The sequence below is a fragment of the Cebidichthys violaceus genome, unplaced genomic scaffold (genome assembly GCF_023349555.1).
Source record: "Cebidichthys violaceus isolate CVI_PGR_0920_01 unplaced genomic scaffold, fCebVio1.0.p SCAF_6, whole genome shotgun sequence".
Classification (NCBI taxonomy): Eukaryota; Metazoa; Chordata; class Actinopteri; order Perciformes; family Stichaeidae; genus Cebidichthys; species Cebidichthys violaceus.
Window position 1 is genome coordinate 4,435,563 of NW_027176816.1, and position 22,763 is coordinate 4,458,325.

At 42.2% G+C, this 22,763-nt stretch overlaps 1 protein-coding gene across 1 annotated transcript in view; it reads left to right on the forward strand.

Moving 5' to 3' along the window:
• The window catches only part of LOC137889432 (ELKS/RAB6-interacting/CAST family member 2), a 140,989-nt gene that overhangs the window by 89,291 nt on the left and 28,935 nt on the right, over positions 1 to 22,763 (forward strand). Inside the window, exons 15-17 of the mRNA XM_068733288.1 lie at positions 8,767 to 8,914; positions 13,340 to 13,501; positions 17,271 to 17,336. Of these exons, the coding sequence (XP_068589389.1) occupies positions 8,767 to 8,914; positions 13,340 to 13,501; positions 17,271 to 17,297 (337 nt within the window). The 3' untranslated portion in view covers positions 17,298 to 17,336. The remainder of the gene's footprint in view (positions 1 to 8,766; positions 8,915 to 13,339; positions 13,502 to 17,270; positions 17,337 to 22,763) is intronic.

Genomic DNA, 22,763 nt, shown 5'->3' on the forward strand with positions numbered 1-22,763 from the left:
ACAGAGGACCTCTACTTCAGATGACACAGCACAGAAGGTGTCCTCCTGGTATTTTCAGTTTACATTACTGACAGTTTACAGCACAGCCATTGCTGTCACTCCTCTCACCGTAGTGCAGAAAAAGAGGGCAAAGAATAATGCTCCTGTTTGTATCTGATATGAGATGCACTTCATGTTTTGCAGGCATCTTTTGGCACTTTGCAAATAAAGCTAACTTTGTTTTCACTGTTTAATTTCACATGCTAGAGAGGCAACCAAAGGGAAAAAGTGATGCAAAATCCTCAAAAGTGTATAAAGGTATTAAATGATTAATTAAATATTCAGTCACTCAAACTCATCAATTATATTTCTGATAAGCAATTAATCACACTTTTTAGATGTGAGGATTTTCATTTGTTTTTTTTTTAATGATAATTATTCTGTAAATGAACAGCACATGTATGTTGCAGGTGACTCTACTAGTTGACCTCTACAAAACACCATCTCCTTTGCCACATGTTGTATAGTCTCATCCTTTTATGTAAAAAAAAGAAGATGTGTGGGGGGAGGGGGCATTACTCATCAGTGTTTATTCTGAGGCCTTAGTGCTCTTTCTTAACCTGCTGCATATGTGGGCATGTTTCTTCCGCTCTCCTTGTGTGTGTGTGTGTGTGTGTGTGTGTGTGTGTGTGTGTGTGTGTGTTCTTACAGTAGTGTGACTGGAGCAGTGTTACTCATTCTGTGACCCTTACCTCTCTCAGATGACAGGGGGCTTTAAACAACCCAGCTGCTGTATGTGTGTGTGTGTCTCACTGCGAGGCAGGGGAGCCCTACACGTGTGTGGTACAGTACAGCCCCCTGTCTTGTTTCTTGTGCCTTGGGGAGACACTGTCAGTCAGCTGAGAGGCGATAAAGACAGAAAACAAACTTCAGGAGAACAGAGAACCCTGCTGGATCCCTGGAGGTTTAGGGTCAGGGCTCACCTTATTGGTTGAAGCCAGGTAGGCGGGCTTCGTGCCAGACAGCTCTGGAGATTGGCAGATGCTTCGACTAATCTGATGTTTATTGTGTTTTTCTCGCATTGATGTTAAAGACCGAGGTTGCACAGTAAAAAGTACGCCCACACAAGCACTCAAGCAAACACCGGCACAGATGGAGACACCCAAGTTTGTCCAAATGGGAAAGAGCTGTCGGTGACATCATAATCATCACTGACATCCCACTAGGCCTGTTTATTTATCTATCCTGTTTTTACAACAACAGGAATCCACCGACCCCTAGCTGATCCTCAGAAGATGATGCAATGGAACTGGAAGGGAGAGAGAACACTTTAAGCCTCCAGTCGTTCTGTCAAAGCCAGAGCTTGTGTTTATTAAATGAATAGTTCATCATTTTTTGGGAATACCTTCAACTAAGAGATTCATATCGATCTTCTCATCTCAGGAAGAAAAATCCGACATGTAGGAACTATTCCATCAAAAACATATAATACATTTAAATTACATCCTTGTGTCTTTTAGATATTGTCTTTGTCTTGTCAAGATCTTAGTTTTGAGAGAAAGTTAGAATGCTCTCTTTATCTTATTTGTCTATTCACAGATACACACAAACGCACAGATAAAATTATTCTTTGCAGGCTACACCGGTCCGTTCTGCTGAATTTTTATATTTTTGGTGGATTTTTCAACTGCATCATAAAGATGGTGGAGAGCACTTGTGCAGCAGCTTTTTTTGCTCACTATTAATATTAATTAAACTATTAATGGTGTCAGTTTTAATAACAATCATTTGACCCGTTTACATTGACACTATTGGACGTCTTTTAAAAGGACGACTGCCTCTGTGCTATTTGGCCGTTTGGTCGTCGAGAGCAGAGAAATCAATAGAAGGCTGATATTTACTATATCTTTAATTTATACAAATGTGTGTGATCAATATGATTTCCTTGCATCTTAAATGCAGGTTAAATAAATACAACAATATTTCTGAATCTCTAGAATCATACACATCATCATCACTTTGAGACCAAATAACAAAACAACAAGAGCTTTATTTTTTGCAGAATGTGAACTTCAATTTCAGCTCCTAAAAGCTTGTTGGAATGATTCTGAAGTAACAACATGTGAACATGAAAGTGACTGACTGTGAGACGAGTCACTGTGCCAGCTCCACAGTTCACTCACTGACACTATTTGATCTCAACTTGAGTTTCATTTATTTTCAGAACGATAAAATGATCTGAAGTGAATGCTGCTGTTCATTTCCTGCTCGTTTGAGGCATTTGGTCACCAGACTTCTGTCACTTTGGTTGTCGTTTAAAAAACACCCGAGAATCCAACGCTGCAGGTTCAAACCAGAGTTTGATCTTTGACCTCTAAAGTCTCACTAATATATCTCATCATGGCTTTTTAATTTGTGAGCCAGAGGTGACTTTGATTAAAGTATTTCTCTGAATGCTTCTTAATAGTGTTGACTTTCAGGTTATTTATGAGCTGCTTTACATAATTCACTTACATTTAATTTACTTTTATTATCTTGTTAATTATGTATAAAAATAAATAGTAAATGGTCCTGAATTTGAGCCCATTCAGACAGGATGTATTATTTCAGTGTTTTTAATCTCATGTGTCTGACACTTTGTATTCACAAAGAAAACATGTTTTATAGTTTACAACTGTCTGTTAATAATTCCATTATATTACCGGTAAATAATGCTGTTATTAAAAATATCCATAAGCTCATCAGTGATGAAGGTCACATGGTTTTTACTGTGTTTACATCGTTTATTAGAGAACCAGCTCCTGTCGTTACTCCAAAATTCCATTTGGAACTTCTTTTATGACGTAACATTGATCATTTTATTGATCAGCTTCAGTTTTGTTAAGATCACTTCCTGTGAGACTGCAGTTGTTAATCACTGAGCCACTGTGTCGCCCTGAATGGGAAGGGGGGGGGTTACGAGGGAGGGAGGTGGGGATGGAGGGATGGGTGAGAGGTGAAGGAGGGAGGAAGAACTTAGGAACCAGCCTCCTCCACCTTTTCGTTGCCGTCACACGTCGTTCTCTTCAAAGTTGTTATACCTTCTAAGAGCCTATTACCCTATTTTGATCAAGACATAAAGAAAAAATAGCTCACAAGATCACGTTCAACAACAGAAATGAGAGACACTTGCTGTCAGCTCATATGGTTATGGTTTCACACACACACACACACACACACACACACACACACACACACACACACACACAGCCACCTGGTTTCTCTCTGTCTGGGTCTCTCTATCTGTCTCCCCTCTCTCTGGCTGGAATGCAGCGGTGGTCGTCTGGTCCTGCTCATCTCTGGGAGCAGTCAGCCATCTCTCCTCGTCCCTGCTCCCACTCTAAACATTTGGCTAGTTTTGGCAGATTTGTTGATTTTTGTCCCCTCATATTTTCCCTCTTGTTGCTGTAAAACTGATGCATACTCTTTCAATTAGACCACCCCAAACCCCCCCCCCCCCCCCCCCCCCACTTCCACCGGTCAGAGCACTAGTGTGGGAGTGGGGTTGAGCAGAGTAAGTGGGTTGTATATTTTATTAGTGAAGTGAAAACACACACAACCTGGCCCAGTTCTGGGAGAACCATCTGCTGTCATGGATTTTTCTTGGGAAGCTCAGCTCAAGGTTGCATGTAGTTTAGCATTCTTGCTTGACGCTCATGATTAGCATGTAATGTGTTATATAGCTGCTCAAGAGGAATATTGGAGTTGACATGCATTTTCAAACAAGACAGGCATGCAAGATTTATTTGCAGTGGGTATGGATAAATCCTATCTTATCGATTAAGATAAAAAAAGCCTTTCATACAGGCAAGCATTCGGAAGGAAGCGGGTAATAAGTGCATCTGGTATGTGGCTTTAGGTTAGCGGCTACAGGTTAGCATGGAGCTGATCCTGCCTAAGGTAGCCAAAATTTGGCTTTACCTAAAAAAAGAAAAATGTTATCCACATTGAGACTTGAAACACAGATTTACCATCTGAATTGGCTTTGCAGTAAGCTTTCCAAATGAAGCCAGGGTGTGTTTTTTGTTGGAAATAGACATTTTCCGTACCTCCTCAGTTGTAAATAACACAATGTTCCAAGGCCATAAATAATAGTGTCACTCAACCATGCCCCATTCTCATGTCCTCTGCTTGCTCTCACCACAGGCCTCTAGTACCGCTGAGCCAGGGGCCCTCGGCCTTGTTGCCGCATCTTCACACTCACAATCAAGGACCGGCCATAAAATGCACAAGGAATGTTTCTGCAGAGCCGGACAGTTAAGTGGTTGAAGGGCATGATCACAAACTAGGAGACCTTGTAATGGATGGTCTGGGAACAGATATTAGTGGGCTCCCCATGTTCTTGCTAACAAAATACATTACACATGCACATGAGGACATGAAAGCAGAAATATGTACAGACAGGCAAATGCTCGCACACATGCATACACTGCGCTTAGGGGCAGACAGTATTGATGGTTCCCTCGGGCATCACACGGACGCATCTGTTTCTGTCCCACTGACTCTCGACACTCATAATTTCAAGTAAGTCATAACACAAATTATAAACACATATCCCTCAACCGTGACGCCTAGGAATAACAACATGGAGTGCTCTGAGCTGATTTAGGGTAGGCTGGGACTCTTAAATCTTTACCTTTGCTCCTTTCTTCCCTTCCTCCTCTCCTTTTCTTCCCTTTTTTCTCTCTCATGCAGCACAGGTGGCAGTCACTCTTGTCAAACACGTACTTTCCTCTCTTCTATTGCCTTCATCTCTTTTCATTTCTTTTATTTTTTTCTTAAACCCCTGGTTCTTGCCGCGCTTTCTCGCCTACATCCCAGCCACTCCTCCTTTAACATCCGCTGTCAATGAATTCGTTTTTTTTTGCAAATGTATGCATTTGTGTTTACTCTCTCACTCTTGACCCCTCGTCACCCAGAAATCTGTCTGGCCTGCCAATGTCCCATATGCCCTGTGACATCACAGTCCTTAGACAGCAGCCCCAGCTCAAAGACGTCTTGATCAAAGTCTTCTCTCGTAATGTTTTATTCTATTATCTTCTCCCGCCTCACATCTCCCTACCCTTCTCTTATTCCGCTCTTTGCATTCCAGTTTTTCTTTCCGTGTCGTCTCTGCCGACCCCCCCCCCCCCCCTCCTATTTTCCTCTCACTTCTCATCGCATGGCCATGTACTTTAGCCATTCATCTCCCACCTCTGTAGATCCAAATGTCTCAATATGTCCCAGGGACCATGAAGGTTCAATTGGAATCACATGTTGTAGTCCGGCTGAGAATTTCATGTCAGTCCCGCCTATGCTTTTCCACAGAGCCTTGCATGCTCACTCTATACTAATCTATACTACTAAAAGTATATATGAGGAACATATATACTGGTATCTCATAAAATAGAAAAAATAAAGTACACAAGATTTTTATGTGACATCCAGCAGCATGATTCATTTGTACTTTTATTAGAGTGCCTTATGACTTTTTAGTGCATGGGGTCAGACTTTTATTAGGACGAATCACTAGTTTGTCATAAAAAAACCATTTAATTGCCGCCCCTTTCAATCGGAAAAAAATGAAGATAATCCTTTGTTTGTCCAGGACTCGCCAAGTCTAAGTTAAGCAAGGAGTGAGAAAAGAGGGGAGGAAAGAGAAGAGGTTCACCCTCTCAAGATCAGCCAGCCGATACAGTACAAGCATTTGTCTTTGTGTGTGTGTGTGTGTGTGTGTGTGTGTGTGTGTGTGTGTGTGTGTGTGTGTGTGTGTCTCTGATAGATGAATCCTGTCCGCTAGATTCATGTACATTGCAAGTGTGTAAAAAACAACTAAGGCCAAATGGCCACTCAAATTAGATGTGATTAAATACTCCACTGTGATTCAGGTTCAAAGACTGTAAGTAATACTAATCAGGAGTCAGGACACACAACCAGGCACACACACTCACTGATTGAGGATGTGGGAGACAAAGTTTACAGACTGGCTAATCATTATAATGCCCCTTTTTTATTGTTTTCGGAAGACATCACTCAGTACAATCCTTCAGTACAACTCAGAGAGCACCCACAGAGAGACAGCTCTGTAATCTGCTGTGTTAATTTAGAGCCTGGAAGTGATTTAGCTTGAACTGAAGCATGGCAGCCACTTTGGTTCAGAGGTTTAATTTAGTAGGGCTCTCAGGGTCCATCAATAATTTTCAGTTTGAAAGCCTGTACCTGTGCTAGGGAGTGCACGTGTGATGGATGTGACAGCCATGTCTTCACAAACAGCAGCACACATTCTGGTCATAAAAAGATAACATTTTTGGGTGTAGCTTCCTTGTAGAGATCTGCAATTATTGCAATGTCACTAAAATGTCAGAATGTAGAGAGAGAGAGCTTGGGTTTTGTGTATGGCTTATTTTTAGGTGGGTTGTGTCACTGCAGCACTTGCTGAAATCAACAAAGTATCGCATCCTTATCTTTTTATCCTTACCAAAACCGTGTCTTTCATCAGTTGATTCAGCAGAGGCAATTTGATGAATGGGGGTGTAACAGGCCTTCATTAAGTGACTCTGTGCTCGTCAGAAAAAAATTACCCTTTGTTTGGCTTTTTTTGATGAGTTCACCCTTTAAAACTGGGGTGGGGGGTTTTGTGCCCCTAACCTGTCACTGCACTCAATTAAGTAGGCCCTGCACTTAATTCATAACCCACTTAGATTGTCTAATTATTCCCAAAAAGTTCCCTATGGTATGTTTTTCAGCTCAGTGTCCAATTATTTTGTGTGTATTAACAGTAACATACTGACCTAGACTGACACAATTCTCAAGCTGTGTTTGCATGCAGTCGGTGCTAAAAGAAAAAGAGGAAAACGTGTGACTATAAGACTATTAGGATGTGGCCTGATGTTGGAGTTCCCCTGTCTGGCAGTGTGCTGTAAAGATGGCAATCCTGCGAGTAGGGCTGTTAATCTGACACATTGTTTATGAACAGTGACACATGGTGCTACATTCCTTGTCCATATATGACTCTGTGCGTCACCTCTTTACTCTTGTGACACAGCCAAAGATACAGGAATGGAACTACGATTTCCACTGTGCCATACTCTAAAATGTAAAATTCATCATTGGGTTTGTTAGGCCATGGATATAAAACTGGGTGTGGAGGGATTTAAAAATCAGTGATGCTGTTGTTTCATTTGTGAATTTCTTGATTTTTTACTGTAAGAATTTCTTGCCCCATTTTTACATTGTGCATGGACAGGTCAAGCAGAATAAACCTGCATTCTAAACCGCATGCTCTGGTACAAGTCCAATGTGGGTCTGTCTGTGTGTGTGTGTGTGTGTGTGTGTTCCCATTACAGTGAGCATGAAAAGGAATAACAGTGGAGGTGTGGGGAGACGAAAAGTGTCACGTTTGTCCTGCTCTGTGATTAATGGTGTGATTAGTTGCTCCGATCCATGTCACAACCCACGTGCATGCACTCGCAAACCCATGCACAACATGCAAGCACACACTTGAGAACACACAAAAACACACAAAGGCCTATTAATGGCCTTGAATTGGAGAATCCAGATGCGGCGTGCAGATAATTGTACTAAAAACACCAAATGTGGAGTCCCAGGCCAGCAGGACTTTATTCTGAGTACAGCATGTTTATTTTTGCAATTGCGTTATTTCTGCAGGGACTTAAATCATGCAATAAAAACACTCTAAATGCAGGTCAATTTTTTATTAAGTCCAATGTGTATTTTGAATCTATACCCCCTCCTCCTCCTCTACCCCTCACATCACCTCACACAAACCAAAACATTATATCTTACCCAGCTAGTTTAATAACCTCCTAATTTCAAATGTGATTGAAGAGTCTGGTGTTCGGCCACTTTGTTTATCCAACTTAAAATATCTTCAGTGCCTAAACATTAGATAGTCAGTTTGAGACATCTGCGACTGACATTCAGATGAACTTAGGCTGGTTGTAGAGATAATGAACAATTCATTAATTGACTTACAGTCTACCGTACATAAATGTGTGTTCTCTTTTTGTGCCTCCTGTTTTTTTTTATCATGTTTTTACAGTATGCCTTGGGTCAATGGCCATAGTACAGGAGGGGTTTATATCCGGCTATCTATGATAATATGTTTGTGGTTCTGCGTGTGTTTACAAAAGTGGAATGTGTGTTTGTTACGCAAGGCATTCTCTTGAGTCCTGTGGCTGTATATTTGTACGTCTGGTTGTGTGTGTGTGTGTGTGTGTGTGTGTGATGAAGCTCTGTGGTATGTTTTCTCTGCACCTGTAGACAGTCGTTCGTTGCCACCCCCGTCCGTATACACACTCACAGACACACACACTGTTGTAACCAGCGGGGACAAGGGAAATATGTCATATCCTCTGAAGCCTACTCTATTAGACTCCATTACCCTATTACATGTCCATGAGTCACACTGAGGTACCACTAATACAGCACTTAGCAGACCACTTCAAAGATGTCTGCCTCTTTTCTGTGGAATCTCTGTCTGAGTTTAAGGAGCTCTGGAATAAGTGAGTTTGTTCTGACATCTGTAATATGTACAACACAGCTGCAGATGTGGGTGCTGTGTATCAGTGTCTCTGTACTGTCTACCTATCTATTGTCTGACTACAGAACAGATTTCTACATTCCAATTTTTTTATCTTTATTTTAGGAATACATATTAATGTTTTTTTTATTACATATTTGTCCATTTACAATAACATGACTTCTTTCCTGTTGCTTCTTTCCACATTCCCGCTCTCATCCCCTCAGGCAGCAGGCTTTGCTGGCAGCCATCAGTGAGAAGGATGCTAACATTGCTCTGCTGGAGTTATCCTCCTCCAAAAGGAAAAAATCCCAGGAAGAAGTGATGGCCCTGAAGAGGGAGAAAGACAAACTCATGCACCAGCTCAAACAGCAGGTGAGTCCACCACATGTGACCACCAAGCTCTTTATATGTGCATAAACAATGAATTAAATTTATAACACTCCTGGTCTCAGAGGTTGACTGGCCTGCACATGAAACAAATGGAGCCTGGCCTTGCGGTCAACGCTTAGGACATGTGAATCAAAGCAGCACTTCAAATTCAAACCTGCTGCCGATGATGAAGCCTTGCCTGCACTAAGACAGCCTCATGGGCAGACTTTTGAACTTTAAAACCAGGAACAGATAGAGGTTAATAATCCGTGGTAGTTAACAGAGTAGACTTCCCCCCCTCAAACCACATTTACTGCCTTCAGTCATCATAAGCCAAGCCAGTCAAGCAGAAGCTGTGATTCCAAATCCAGGCACATAAACACACGAGGAAAACTTTTCTCTTAACAATCATGTTGCAATCAGAGTCATTAGTTGCATTCAAGTCGCAGACGTAGGTTGGTGTTATTGATGAGTCACTGGCGGTCTTTTCTGTCTCACATCATCTGGTCAAACAGACATAATTCCCAGAACACACACACATATACTAACGCACATGCACCTATTTCCCATATTGTCCTGGATCTCAATATAACCTGAGGCAGATGAAGGTATGTCGGTCATTAAGGTCTGGTCACACCACATCAGTGACTGAGTTAACGTGAATGCTAACAATAATGAGCCAACAGCAGGGAGTCCACATATACGGTCTCCTGAGTCACAGGGGCTTCTGGGAAACATGGCGCATTTAAAAGTCAACAGATGCAGTGGCTGGGTGTGCATTTTAGTGCGGACTTATGTTTGTTCGTGTCTCGTAAACGGTAAACAGTTTCTAGGGGGGGCAATTCCATTGGAGGAATTTCAAGGAAAGCTTATTATCTGTTTATCGCCATTGGATGCGTCATGTTTTCCCCTTTGGGTTACCAGCAGTTAAAGTCCACCTGATGATGTGATGAGCTCTAATTGCAACGACGAGCCTCCGGGCCTGGAACAGAGGAGAGGAGAAAAAAAGAAAGGTTGGGATGAGAAAAGAGAGGAGTGAGCAGCACATAAACTTTCTTTGTGTCCTCTTTCTCATACATAAAGGCCTTATTGTTTAGAAAGTCTTCAGGCAAACATGCATATAAATCCATGTTAATGCTACTGCTAAGTGCAACGGTGGTGCCAGGCAGTGCTATGACTTCCTAGCGCAGGGGCCCTGAAAGTGTGAGACTTTGTCAACTATTCATGTTGTGGAGGTTGTAAGGTAAACATACACTCCTATAAGGAGTCAGAATGAGCTCTCTGGAGGTCATGTTGTTCAACATGACACATACCGGCTCTCTGTCTTCTGACCCATTGACACACATACAAGGATAGGTTGCCTTCCTTAGGTCCACAACAGCCAATGGCGGAAGGAAACTGATCAGGAAATGCCAAAGAATTATGGGACTCGGAGTCTCATAAGAGAAAGCTGATATGTAGACAGCAGATAGATTTACAGATAGCAGTGCCCTGCCTGACCTCCCCACATCCCTCCTTTGGAAGATCTTGTGTGTGTGTGCATAAAGCCTGCCGTCTAAGACAAACTTTCCTTTCTCAGACAGTTTGTTTCCCTTTGAGGCATAGGCTTTCTTCAGCACAGACAAACACACATATATAAAGAAACAGCCACACACACACACACACACACACACACACACACACACACACACACGAAGAGTGTAGTGTTTAGACTTCCCGAGGAGCGAGTCAGAACAAATGTGTCCCCATGTGGGAATTCTTTGAGTTGTCCCATCCTAGTGATGGATGGCCAAACGTCACTGGTGCTTTGAAGCTGAGAAAAGATGGATTTGGAATCCTCAGAGGTGTGCCATTTTTCTGTGACTTCCTCTCTCTTTTTCCTCTCTCTCTCTCTCTCTCTCTCTCTCTCTCTCTCTCTCTCTCTCTCGCTGCCTTTTTTTTTTGGACGCACAAGAGCATCTTGCTGAAAAAGACAGATTTTTTGTTCTCAGAGGTGTGCCATTTAGAACAGCTTGTGTAAAACGATCTACCTGATTGGTCTCTGTGTTACTCAGTTTTTATGGCAATGTTCCATGCACAGAATCACACAGAGACTTGATTAAAGGAGTATGTATAAGTGTTGTGAAAATTGTGCAGTCTTTACCCAGCTGTGTGTTTAAGGCCTTTCTTGTCAGCCTCCTGTGTCCATATGTGTTAAAACAGCTCTGCTCTAATCAGGACAGGCTTGTGATTTACAGAGGGCTTGGATTGAGGTTTGGGATGCAGCTGTGAGCACAGCAGCGGGATCATCACTGCCATGTTTACGCCAGCAGCTGCACTTTGATACACATGCAGAGACCACTCACTCCACACACACAGTACAGACCAAATCTGTTATGGTTAGAGATGTCAATGAAAAACTCTCCTCTTCCCTCCTCTCCTCTCCCAGCAGTGGCACCTGTGTCTATTCCAGGCTGCCTGATCTACAAGCAGGCCTGGAGGCCATTACTGAGCTGTTTACTCTGTAAAGCGCCTAATTAACACTAATTATAACACACACATTCCAGCACACAGACATTTTATGTGCTCACCTTCTTCGCACATGCATACAGGAATATGTGTGTAAGAAGAAAGTGGATGTGTGTGTTTTTGCATGTGTGTGTGTGTGTGTGTGTGTGTGTGTGTGTGTGTCTGTTTGAATAAACTGGATGGCCACATGTGAGCTGTCCTGACCACACAGTGAGATTCTTTCAGGAGCAATTCATCACATTTTTCAATTGTGTTTTTGTCTGAGGTCATTAAATGTTAACTACATGCGCACACTCACACACACACACACGCGCGCACACACACACACACACACACACACACACACACACACACACACACACACACACACGTATGCAAACACAGTCTCGGACATTTGGCCTCTCATCCTACCAAATATGGTTGTAATTAGATGAACAGGAACAAGCAATATGGTTCTTATTAGATTAGCAGCAAAGACTAAACACACGTTAGCCTTTTTGACCCTCAGCTACTGATTCATTTTGAAAGTCTTTCTCTATCAGAATTAAGCAGCATTAGTAAGCATTGGGGAAGAGTCCGTATGAAAGCACCTACAGCGTGTACTGTGTTGTACTACAGTAGTTACATCAGCTGCACGGTATATAATAGTAATTGTCCTCGCCTTAATGACAGGTATCAGCTCTGTAACTGTTGCATTGAGGCCAGCCCCACCCAGTCACACCTGCTAGAGTCAACACCTGAGGTCACAGAGGGCCGGCCGTACACTTCTACCTAGCCTTTAACTGATCTAACCACTGGTCTGGTGTCTCTCTTGTCTGAGCCCTCCTCCATCCCTCACTCTTCATCTTTATCTCTGTCTCTCTCCTTTCCTCTCACCACGTTATCGGTGTTCTCGCCTTATCCAACCAGCTCTTCTCCAATTTAAGCTAATTGCTAACCTCTTTAATACAAGCCACATCCTCTCCTGTGATCCTGACTAGCTCGTTTCCTCAGTCATTAGGCCTCAGCGCCTTATCTCAGCAGCGATGTCTCCAGGCCGCTTACTACTGCAACACCATCTCCCTTCTATTTTCCCAGCTGACTCAGGCTTCTTGTCTCTTCCTGCCATGGATGTCTCTCATTTAAACAAGAAAAAGCCGCAACATTTTGGATGAGAGATGTGTGCATGTCTTTCCTTCGAATCATCTTCATCCCATACACAATCCCACCTCCCGCTCTGCAGTCATGTCCACCCTCAGGGGAAGTATGTGGAGTTAAGAGAATAAAGCTGAGCCTGTCAATATATCTGCACCCACTCTGTCTCTGTCTATCTCCCAGACAGCTGGCCTCAATGGAGTTGAGCTGATTGTTAACGTTAGTCATCCTATGCTGTTATCTCTCTCCAAAGCAGTGATGTTGGCAAGATGACAGCCTCTTCCACAAATACACACAGATGCAGAGACACAAAACAAAGACACATAGTCTTGCATACCCATTTACAGGCATTCAGAAAAATACATGTTTGAGAGTAATTTTAATCAATGACATCTAAAATGATCTTGCTTTTCCCGGGCCAGAACGCCTGTGGCCTTAGGCTACATGAAACACTCACTAACTGTTCTTACTAAGATTTGTCTAATCCAATTAAATGATAATCTGCAGTATGGATGACATTTGACAGACTTACAATACTTTCATCAGGCACTCCGACTCACTCAATTTATGACCTGTCAAGTGTTGTTAGCAGCACTGTTTTTATCCTCTTTGATGGCTTTCAACATGATTTTACCCCATCCAAGAATCCCTCAGCCTAATCATTCTGAGACCCCGGGAACATTTTTAAGGGAACAAACAAGCAGTGTTGGAGAAATAAAAAGCCTAGTGTATGCGTGTTATAATTATGCGTTATAAATGTTCTTGTTTATCTCCTTTTTTTGGCAGACTCAGAGCAGAATGAAGCTGATAGCGGATAACTACGAGGAAGATCACATTCACCCTCAACATCATCCTCACCATTCTCACCACTTGCATCCAGCAAACATGCATCACCGAAGCCTGCCAAGAGGGCCCCCCCATGCCAACCACCGACCCCCTATGGACCAGGTCAATATGAATGTGGACGCACACACAGACACACACACAGATTGAACTTGTTTACACAAGCGGACATGTTTTGGGCTCTCATGTTCATGTTTTTTTAAGTTGGTGCAATTTCATATTTGTCATCTCCACCGCCAGTCAGTTGTGGTTGGACTCAGCAGGATAAAATTTCCCTTCTCTCTTCTCTCTCAACCCCATTACTTCCTGCCAAGTCAGTTATTCATATCATTTAGATAAGAGGCCTGAAGGGAAAAGCTGCCAAATAAGTGTTTTTGATCGATGGGATTTGTGTATGAGATTAGTTTGTACATCATTCATCTCTCATATGAGCTCCTTCTCTCTGTCTGTGTGTCATATACAGACTGCCCTGAGGACAAACTTAATGTGTCTGTTTGAAGGGAGCTGAAGAGAACTGTTGTTGTCATCAGCACAAAGTGTTTGAGATGTACACGCCTGTACGTGTGCGTGTTTAGATGCACATGGAGGTGCACATCTGAGTCTTTGTTGATGCAATATAGCCAGATTAAATCACTAACAGGGAATGCAATCTTCAAAGAAAGACAGATGATTTCACTGTCTTTCCATTAGCTAAGAAAAGCTTTTAGTTATTTCAATGCAATATAAACTCATCACAGCTCTATTGTTGTCAAGAGGTTGTAATTGGGGGGATTCCAAACTAGGAAGATGATGTGTGTGTGTGTGTGTGTGTGTGTGTGTGTGTTTGGGGATTTAAGAGCAATACCTGGGGATTTCCACTTCAGTTCTATCTGATATGCACTATTATATGTTAGACTTCATGAATGTTTCTGAAACTGCTGCCTAAATTGGAGTGAAACATGTGCTGGGGATCCCCACACACATGTATAAAACCACACAATCATATACATGCAACACACCACACATACCTTAGCAATATGTAAGAGGACAGGATAGCTGGTTTTAATATTCTTTTAGCCTTTTCACGCCTGTGGAAAGACTCTATTTTTGATTCCTAAAAGAATGTGAGAGTCTGGAGTTGATTGACATCCATATGCATACTTTTCACGCAGAATCTCACACAGCAGGGTGTATTTATTTGAACATTTGCATCCTTTCCAACTACAGAATTAATCTACATCTATTTTTGAAGCTTTTTAGGGTATATCAAAGTCTAGAGTGGGCAAGCGAATAACATGGAACATAATTTAACACTTAAAACCACCCTTTAATCCTACAAGGACCACTTTCAAATTCTAGCTGTGTAGTCATTAGGTTATATTATGATTTGGCTTGCCAAAATGATACTATCAAGCTATCAAGTCCCTGCTTTGTTCTATTGTATTGCAGAATAATTTGCAACAAGGGTAGGGGGTCACTTTTTAGTATCACACATTACTCTCCTTTACTTTGCACTTGTAAATATCATTCCTTCAATATGGCTACCGGGCACTATATTACTGCAGCAATGTTTATAGTTTTTGACATATAAAACAGTAGCTCTCTGCAAGCAATATTTTGTTTGTTCTGAAAAGCCTAGCACAGAAAGTATTATTAGGGTTTCTTTGGAAATCTTGTTAAGAATGCAGAGAGTAACAAAATAACTCCATAAATATAGACAGATTTGAATTATTCTTTCTATTAAAGTTGAATTTGTATGTCTATAAAAGGAAACTGTGATGGCTCACACTTTGTATGCAACATTTGGGGGAACAATTTAAGTCAATTTGCTTTTAAAAGGGAACAACAATACAAGTACATTAAGCATAGGTTTGATATAAGACAATGCCTACAAATGTGTAAATTTGCAAATAGTGTATATTTAGTCTAGTCTGCTGACACATTGCATTGGAACGTCAAAATCAAAGATGTGTATCAAGATGTCATCATCCCCTTCTCTCCACAATCTACAGTTGATTATTATTTTGCTAAATTGTTTCTCTGTTGCTCTCCCTCTTGTGTCCAGCACATAAGCTTGAGAAACATCAGACTCTTTTGACAGAGGTCAGCCAATAACCTCATGGCTTTTCCTCATATCTGATCTTTGACCTCATGGGGAAGTTCGGCAGAGGTCACAGTAAGTGTGTGTGTGTGTTGGTGTGTGTGCGCACTGCTGGGGGATGTCAGGTCACACAGTCTAAATGTCACTAAAGTCCCTGAGGTGAGACTCTTACATCTGCTGTCTGTTCTTCAGTATTTATTGAATTTAATATTTATTAAGAGTATTTTCTTCACACTCACATTTTTTCTCTCCATGCTATCTCTTTCAGTCTTTCCTTCAGTCCTTTCTCCCACCATCTTTCCGAATTCAAATGTCCAAATGTGGCCAGTGGTTCAGTGCATTGCCTGGTGCAGGAACACCACTCGAAGGATGATTGATGATGATAAGGATAATGATGATGAAGAGGGTCTGCACACTCACCCTGCAGACCACAATGCCATTCCAGCTAGTGCCATGAATAACATAACAGTGACCACACATGCATTTTTTTTTTTTTGCCCAAACAGACACATACACACGGCATGAAAACCTAGCTGGCATATTTAAGAATTGTGAGCACAAATGCATGCACTGGAATAGTGAACACACAAACACGGAATAGACTTCAAGTTTTTCCATGGAGCCAAACCACATGCCACTCAAAGCTCATTGCTACGGCTAGTGAGTCCGTCCCAATCCTCTAACTATACTCCCTGTCCTCTCCTTAATCCGTGATGGACTTTCTCTGAGGACAGGTGAAATCTAATCAGAGGAAACAAGCACAGGAAGTGGATTTAGCCTCTTGAGATGCACCCCAGGTCTGTGTCTCAGCATGGAGTGTGTGCAGTTCGACGGGCATGTTGTGTTCACATTGTTCTCATTTAGCCATGCCAGCACTACTGCCAGATACTTGGCAGCAGCCTCGGAAGGAAATAAAAAACAGCAAGTGTTTATCAGAGACAGAATTATACAACATTTTCTTTTGGGTTGTTGCTCTTTTTTTCAAAGCTGTAACATGCTGCCTGCTTCAGGTTTATGAGAAGTAGCATATGGTATTTGGTCTGTTTGTGTGTATGTGTGTGTGTTTAACCTGGCAGACTCAGTGGTTATAAGCTTGGCTCTGTTTACAGGGCCTGTCACAGCCATTAACTGCATGTTAGCATTTAGCATCTAGCATGTTCCATTGAAAGGCCGTTACATCTATAGCTTAGCTGCTTAGGTGTCGCCTACTGAGTTTACCAAGCTTGTCACAACCACTCAGTCCAACCAAAGCCGCTGTGGACTGCAGCCAAGGCCCTTGTGTTTTTTTTTTTGCTTTTGTGTAGCATAGACTCAACTTTGCCATAGCCTAGTTAAGCATTATGCAGGCAAGAGCTTGGCTATACTGAGCTGCCAGGTCATGCTAACCATTGTAATGTTAGTGTCTGAGTGAATTAGCCTTCCTGTTAGCAGGGCTCTTGTCTGCACAGTTTCAGCCCCAAGGAAACCCCTTCTGTGTTTAGTTATTGATTCCTAACAATCACACTGCGGAAAGCATTTTATGATATCATACACAACTTTTCTGAATGAGGACAATGAACAGGAGTGTTTTGATTACAATTCACAGGGGGTTAGGTGGACCGTACAATTAAGCGATTAGACTCTACTTGTAAAGACATTACCACTGGGCCAGAGTTTGTACATTTAATGGTTTGGTCCAAAATTAAGCCATTTTATGCCACATACATGCCATTTTTGGAGACTTTGGACATAAAGTACTGATGGTTTATGGATAGATAATGATGATGATGAATGTTTTCCATGTTTTTCTCATAGGACGATGAAGAGGGAATATGGGCATGATGACCATCTTCATGGAAATCCTGCATCCATTTGTCCACAGTGAGTTTATAGCTATTGTTAAATTTTAGTTAATGCACTCTTTGCCAGGGTGTAGTACTGTATATGAGCTCCAGATATTTTAATGATCCTCTACACAATAGGCTTCTTCAATGGGCTTGAGTAACCATTAGCCGGGAACATTGATGGCACCACAATAACCACAGAATTACCCAAGTCTGACAGAAGAGAGTGTAATAGAAGCCGGCTTCTTTTCCCATTGCTTATGAATTCCAGTCAACAAAAGCCTCAGTTGATTCAGAGGTTTATGGCTGTCTTTCAATGAAGTGCTCATATGCTGGTTGTGCTGCATGCTGTGCGTATACTCTGTGGCTATAGGTAACTGTGTGGTATTAGACCAATGCAAACCCAGCAGCCTAAAGTGAGCGTACCAGGGCCCATAGGTGATAAAAACGACACAATGAGAAAAACCAGAGATGGACGGGTCTCTCTCTCCCCACCTCAAGTCGTAGTCATAGTTTTACCGTGCTTCCCCACCCTGTTGGTGCCAGTGTGTGGAGTAATTAAGACAATACGACACAGAACAGTCATGAAACCTTTTTTTAATGACGCAAGCTGAAAAAACATAAAATGAAGAATGCAGAGTCATAAAGGATAATTCCTGCTTTGGGGGTTTTATATTGAAGCCCCCCCATAGACTCAGGATGCCTTTGAACGCAGACGTGCGGAAAAGCGGTCTGTGCAGGGAGGCTGATGGTGTGTGTGTGTAAGACAAAGAGAGACAGCGAAAGATAAAGACATGTAAATGTACATAGGAGAGATAGAGAAACACAGACAAAGAAAAGAGAGGGAAAGAGGCAGAGTGCTTATGTATCTGTGTGGGAACGAGAGAGAGAGAGAACCAGAGAGCATTGTATACTCATAGTTTCCAGTGCATCTCATTCTTTTCCCGCAGTAATCCACAGGTGGACCATCACAAGAAGACTCTGTCTCTAACCTCAACGACTTAGTAGTTGTGCACTTTGCCCTAGTGCTGCTTTTGGGATTAAGAGTCCTATAGCAAATGGTTTGTGTTCCTGCAGTGCAAAGCTTTAGTGTGTTTAGCTATTATGTTTGTGTGTGTATTTTGAGAGTGTGTGTGTGTGTATGTGTATGTGTGTGCAAAAGAGCGTTGCTGAGCTATACAGTGCCGGAGCAGCCCACATAGCCTATAATCCAGTCCATGTGTGCTGAGAATGCAGCAGTGTCAGGATTCACCGTAATGAAACAGACCACACTGCCCCCTTTCTCCCTCTCTTTCCATCTCTCCATCTCTTTTCCATCACTCCTGTTCTTTCCACCTCTTGCTAGTTTTTCGCTTGCCCGGCTCTAACGTATCTTACTTCAAGGTAAACCTAGAGCTGGATCCGTGACTAGGCTACTGATTTGGTATCTCCAATCAGATATTGTGATGGCGTGTGTCTGCACGTGTGTGTGTGTGTGTGTGTGTGTGTGTGTGTGTGTGTGTGTGTGTGCATGCATGCATGTGCGTATTAGTGCTTCTTATCCCGATCTAATAGAATAAGCCAGGCACATTAGCCTTTAGCACAGAATGGTGTTGTGGCTAGCGATATCAGTGCTGCTCATCTATCCACTGCTGTTATTCTGGCAGTGCACAATGCGAGCACAGCTAACGTGTATTAGCCTTTCTCAATGGGAGAACAGATGGGAGCCATTTAGCGGTGTGTAGCTACAGCGCAATAAGGCCAGACCTAATCCCCATATCCTGTCCCTGAGTGAGCCCTCTCTAATATGAGCAAACAGAGATGACAGCACTGATAGACAAATAGGGGATCTGTGTGTATGTGTGTGTGTTGGTGTATTTGCAGACATGCATGCTTTGATTGGTGTTCCTTATGGATAACCTTGACTCCCAGTGCTCAGCTACATTTTGAATTCCACACAAACCTAAGTGCTGAGTTTGAGTTGGCAAGTTCAAGTTCTGAGCTTCCAGGTGTGGATTTGTATTGGTTAGCCATGGTTCTCTCTAAAAGGACACTGGTGCTCTGATTGGCTCATTGTGGTTGTGTATGTCCTGCTGTTGATTACAGAGGTTTTGTTTACCCTCTTGGCCTCCCAGACCCCCCTCTAATGAAATAAGAATGTCCACTTGGACAGAGAGTACAAGAGAAGGGGGTTGGAGGAAAAAGTAAAGGAGAACATGGGGCCAAAAGAGTGAAGCAAAGTGGGGGGAGGAGGTTTTCTGGAAACATTATGCTTTTATCCCACCGTGAAGTTATTTGTACTGAATGAAGCGAAAAGAAGTTGAGAGGCTTTCCAAGTGGGGACAGAAATATGTTTGTGTACGTGTGTGTGTGTGTGTGTGTGTGTGTGTGTGCAAGCAGGAAGGAGTGAGGCCTTGTTCAGGTTAAAACAAGTCAAGAAGATGGCTTTCATTTGCCCATGCTGTGTTTGCACTAAATACAGTGTTTGTATATCTACATTGTGTCTGCCAGTAAGTATCTTTATGCGGCTTAAGGTAGTCTAGAAAAAGGAGTCTAAGTTCAAGGGGAAACTGAAATTGGGGAGCAGATTGTCAATCCAATGTACTATTTTAAAATACAATTAAGTGAAAGAGATAGTTAAATTTGTTTTATGTGGGGTTATATGAGGTACTGATCCATAGTCAGTGTTTTTCCTACAGTAGATGCAGCAGCAAAATGTTTTCGCCACCAAAAAAACAGCCTTCCTTGAAAATGTATATCAGTTCAAGTGTATGCTGTATTTAGATATTTTCACCGCATTGCCTTGCCATCAGACAACCCGTTCCGACTGGAAACTGAAGCCGTCTTCTATTGTGTGACTTTGTTGAATCCAAACTAAGTCTAAACTAAGTCACTCAATAACACAAACAAACCAAAAACTCAGTTTTTGGCAAAAGAGTCTGTTGGCTTTGGCGTGAGCAGAGTTATTGGCATCTGTTACCTGTTGGAACGGGCTGTCAGACAGCAAGATAAAGTGGTGAAAATATATCTGACTTTATCCATAATCTAGTCAAATTGTTGACAGTAAGAATGGTATTTTTTGTTGCTGCAGATTAAAAATGGTTTATAATAACGTCCGACCCGTAACATGCACTCTACTTGGTACTGAAGTGATGTTGATGTTGTTGATTACTGTGTGGATTGTTGCCTTACATGGCTTTTTGTTTCTCGGTGGTAGACTAGCAGTAAAGGTCAGTAACACCGGGCAGGGTATGGTGATCCTGACGTGATTTATGATTTATGAATATTGAGATTACTCTTCTATGTTTTCTCTTATCTTCAGGTTGTTAATGAAACCTCAAAACCACCCTCACAGTGGATATAATTGATATAGAAGAAAAAGAACATGACAGTATTGACTGTGGGAAATTACTGCACCTCTCATTGTCTACAACTTTATAATTGCGATGATGGCAGTTTACAACTCAGACGTGTCTGTCTTTTAATGTCACCTTGTTCACATTCCTCTAAACAGCAAACAAAATGCCATGACATTTAATTCAAGGTTGTCTTTGAAAGAAAAGTCTGCCAGCGTCATCTTAAATGGTCGAGCCGGCCCTGCCACTTTTTCTGCACTTTGTGCCAAGATGAATTTCCAGTGTAAACAACTATCACCCCACGCATTAATTACTATAAGGTGACGGCACATATTATTGTCAAGGTTCCTAAAGGAATATCTGCCCAATCTAATCAACACTTAGTTCAAAACAATGGTTTAGTCTACATCCGCATCTGCACGCCTGTGCACGTGTACATACATACTTGTGTGGGCATTTGGATAATGTTTGGGTAAGTATCTCCTCACACATGTGCTAAGCCGTGCTGTGCAGTATGTCTTTGGTGACCAGTGAACCACAGCTCGCAGGTCAGTAGAGGCGTCTGACCGAGGCCATCCCTCAGCCAGCTGTCAGCATCATCAGTCTATGAGGTCAAAGGTTGTTCCACCAGATTGAACATGAGTGGAGAGAAGTCGATAACTCAGCAACACCTGAGCAACAACATCTGCGTGCGCTGTATGTTGTATCTATTTCAGTCCATCCTAAAACAACACCTGAGTTATTTTCCAAAAGGCCCTTTTCTTGTGAAGGTGCTGTAGGTCTTAATGTCTACAGAGCCAAGACTAAAGGGAGCAGTTGCTGGAAACTAACAAAATATCAAAAGTGCTTAATTTTTACTCATCGGTACATTAGTTGATACAAGTAGGGCAGGAATTTTGCATTCTGCAGCAAATTTGAAAACCCTGTTTGCGAAAAGGGAGCTTTTTTTTTGGTGTGAGACAGTTGCTCGCTAAGACAAAGCCATCAAATGTGTGCTCATGTTTGCTTAACACAAACCGGGAACTGTATGCTACCTAATACAAACAGTACAGTTTAAATTGATGAAAACAACTTACCTGAAATCTAAAGTACTGCCCCAATTTGCCTCCAGGCCTGCTGTTTTCTGTTCAGATCATGATAACTACGGTATAAACCTGAGATTTCGGGGCGGTTTTGCAAAAACATGGGACGCACAGAAAATCGTGAAGTGCTCCGCAACACGCAGAATGCTTCACTCTCATTGAAAAACAATTACAAAAAGCTGCCTCAGGCTGCTAAAATGCATTCTGTCTGATCAGGGTCTTAATCATCTTGAATAATTGTTATACTGTGGCATCATGATTCATTTCACAATGACGTATTGCTTTTTTAAAATGCCTTGTAAGTTAATACCTTTAACTAGGTGAATGAAGAGCGGTGATAGAGTTGCTTTGTCACTGTGGATGTATGAAGCTGTAGACAGACAGGATCCAGAGACGCTTCTCCAGCCCCAGCAGACAGAGGAGGAGGAGGTTGGGGAAGGAGGTAGGAGAGAAGGAAGGACTGGCAATGTTGTGAGACAGACAAGTTTATTCCTGTTTTTTGTGGTTTTCTTGAATTTATACACTGGAGAGGACAGTTCGACACCTGATGTATGGATCATAAGGCAGTTTGTCTGAGTAAGCTCTTTTTCCCCACCCACAACACACTCATTACACACGCAGAGACATGGCCACACACACAATCGCTCGTGCAATGCGGAGCAAATACTTAGGTTGTAAGCAGTTTTGTTCGGGCAACCCAGTTGATGGGGGGAACCACAACAAACCGTTTTAGGAGCGTAACAGCCAGATAATTGTTAGGGGCTCACCTCAGCTGACCATGACATATCTGCTATCCACTTGAGAGTGGAGATGATGGAAGTGATTCAGAGTACTGTCTTCTAACACTGTATTCAAAAGTGACAAGCCTTAAGAAACCAAAATGGGATTTGTCATATGGCTGGTGATGGTTGCAGGAGTCAGCATCCCCTTGCAGCCACAGTTGGCCATGAGCCTAGATATTACCACTGGTCACGCTGTCCATTGCCCCAGGGTTATTTCAGTTGCACTTTTTAAAATTAGTTTTTCTTTAATATTTTTCAAGGATTT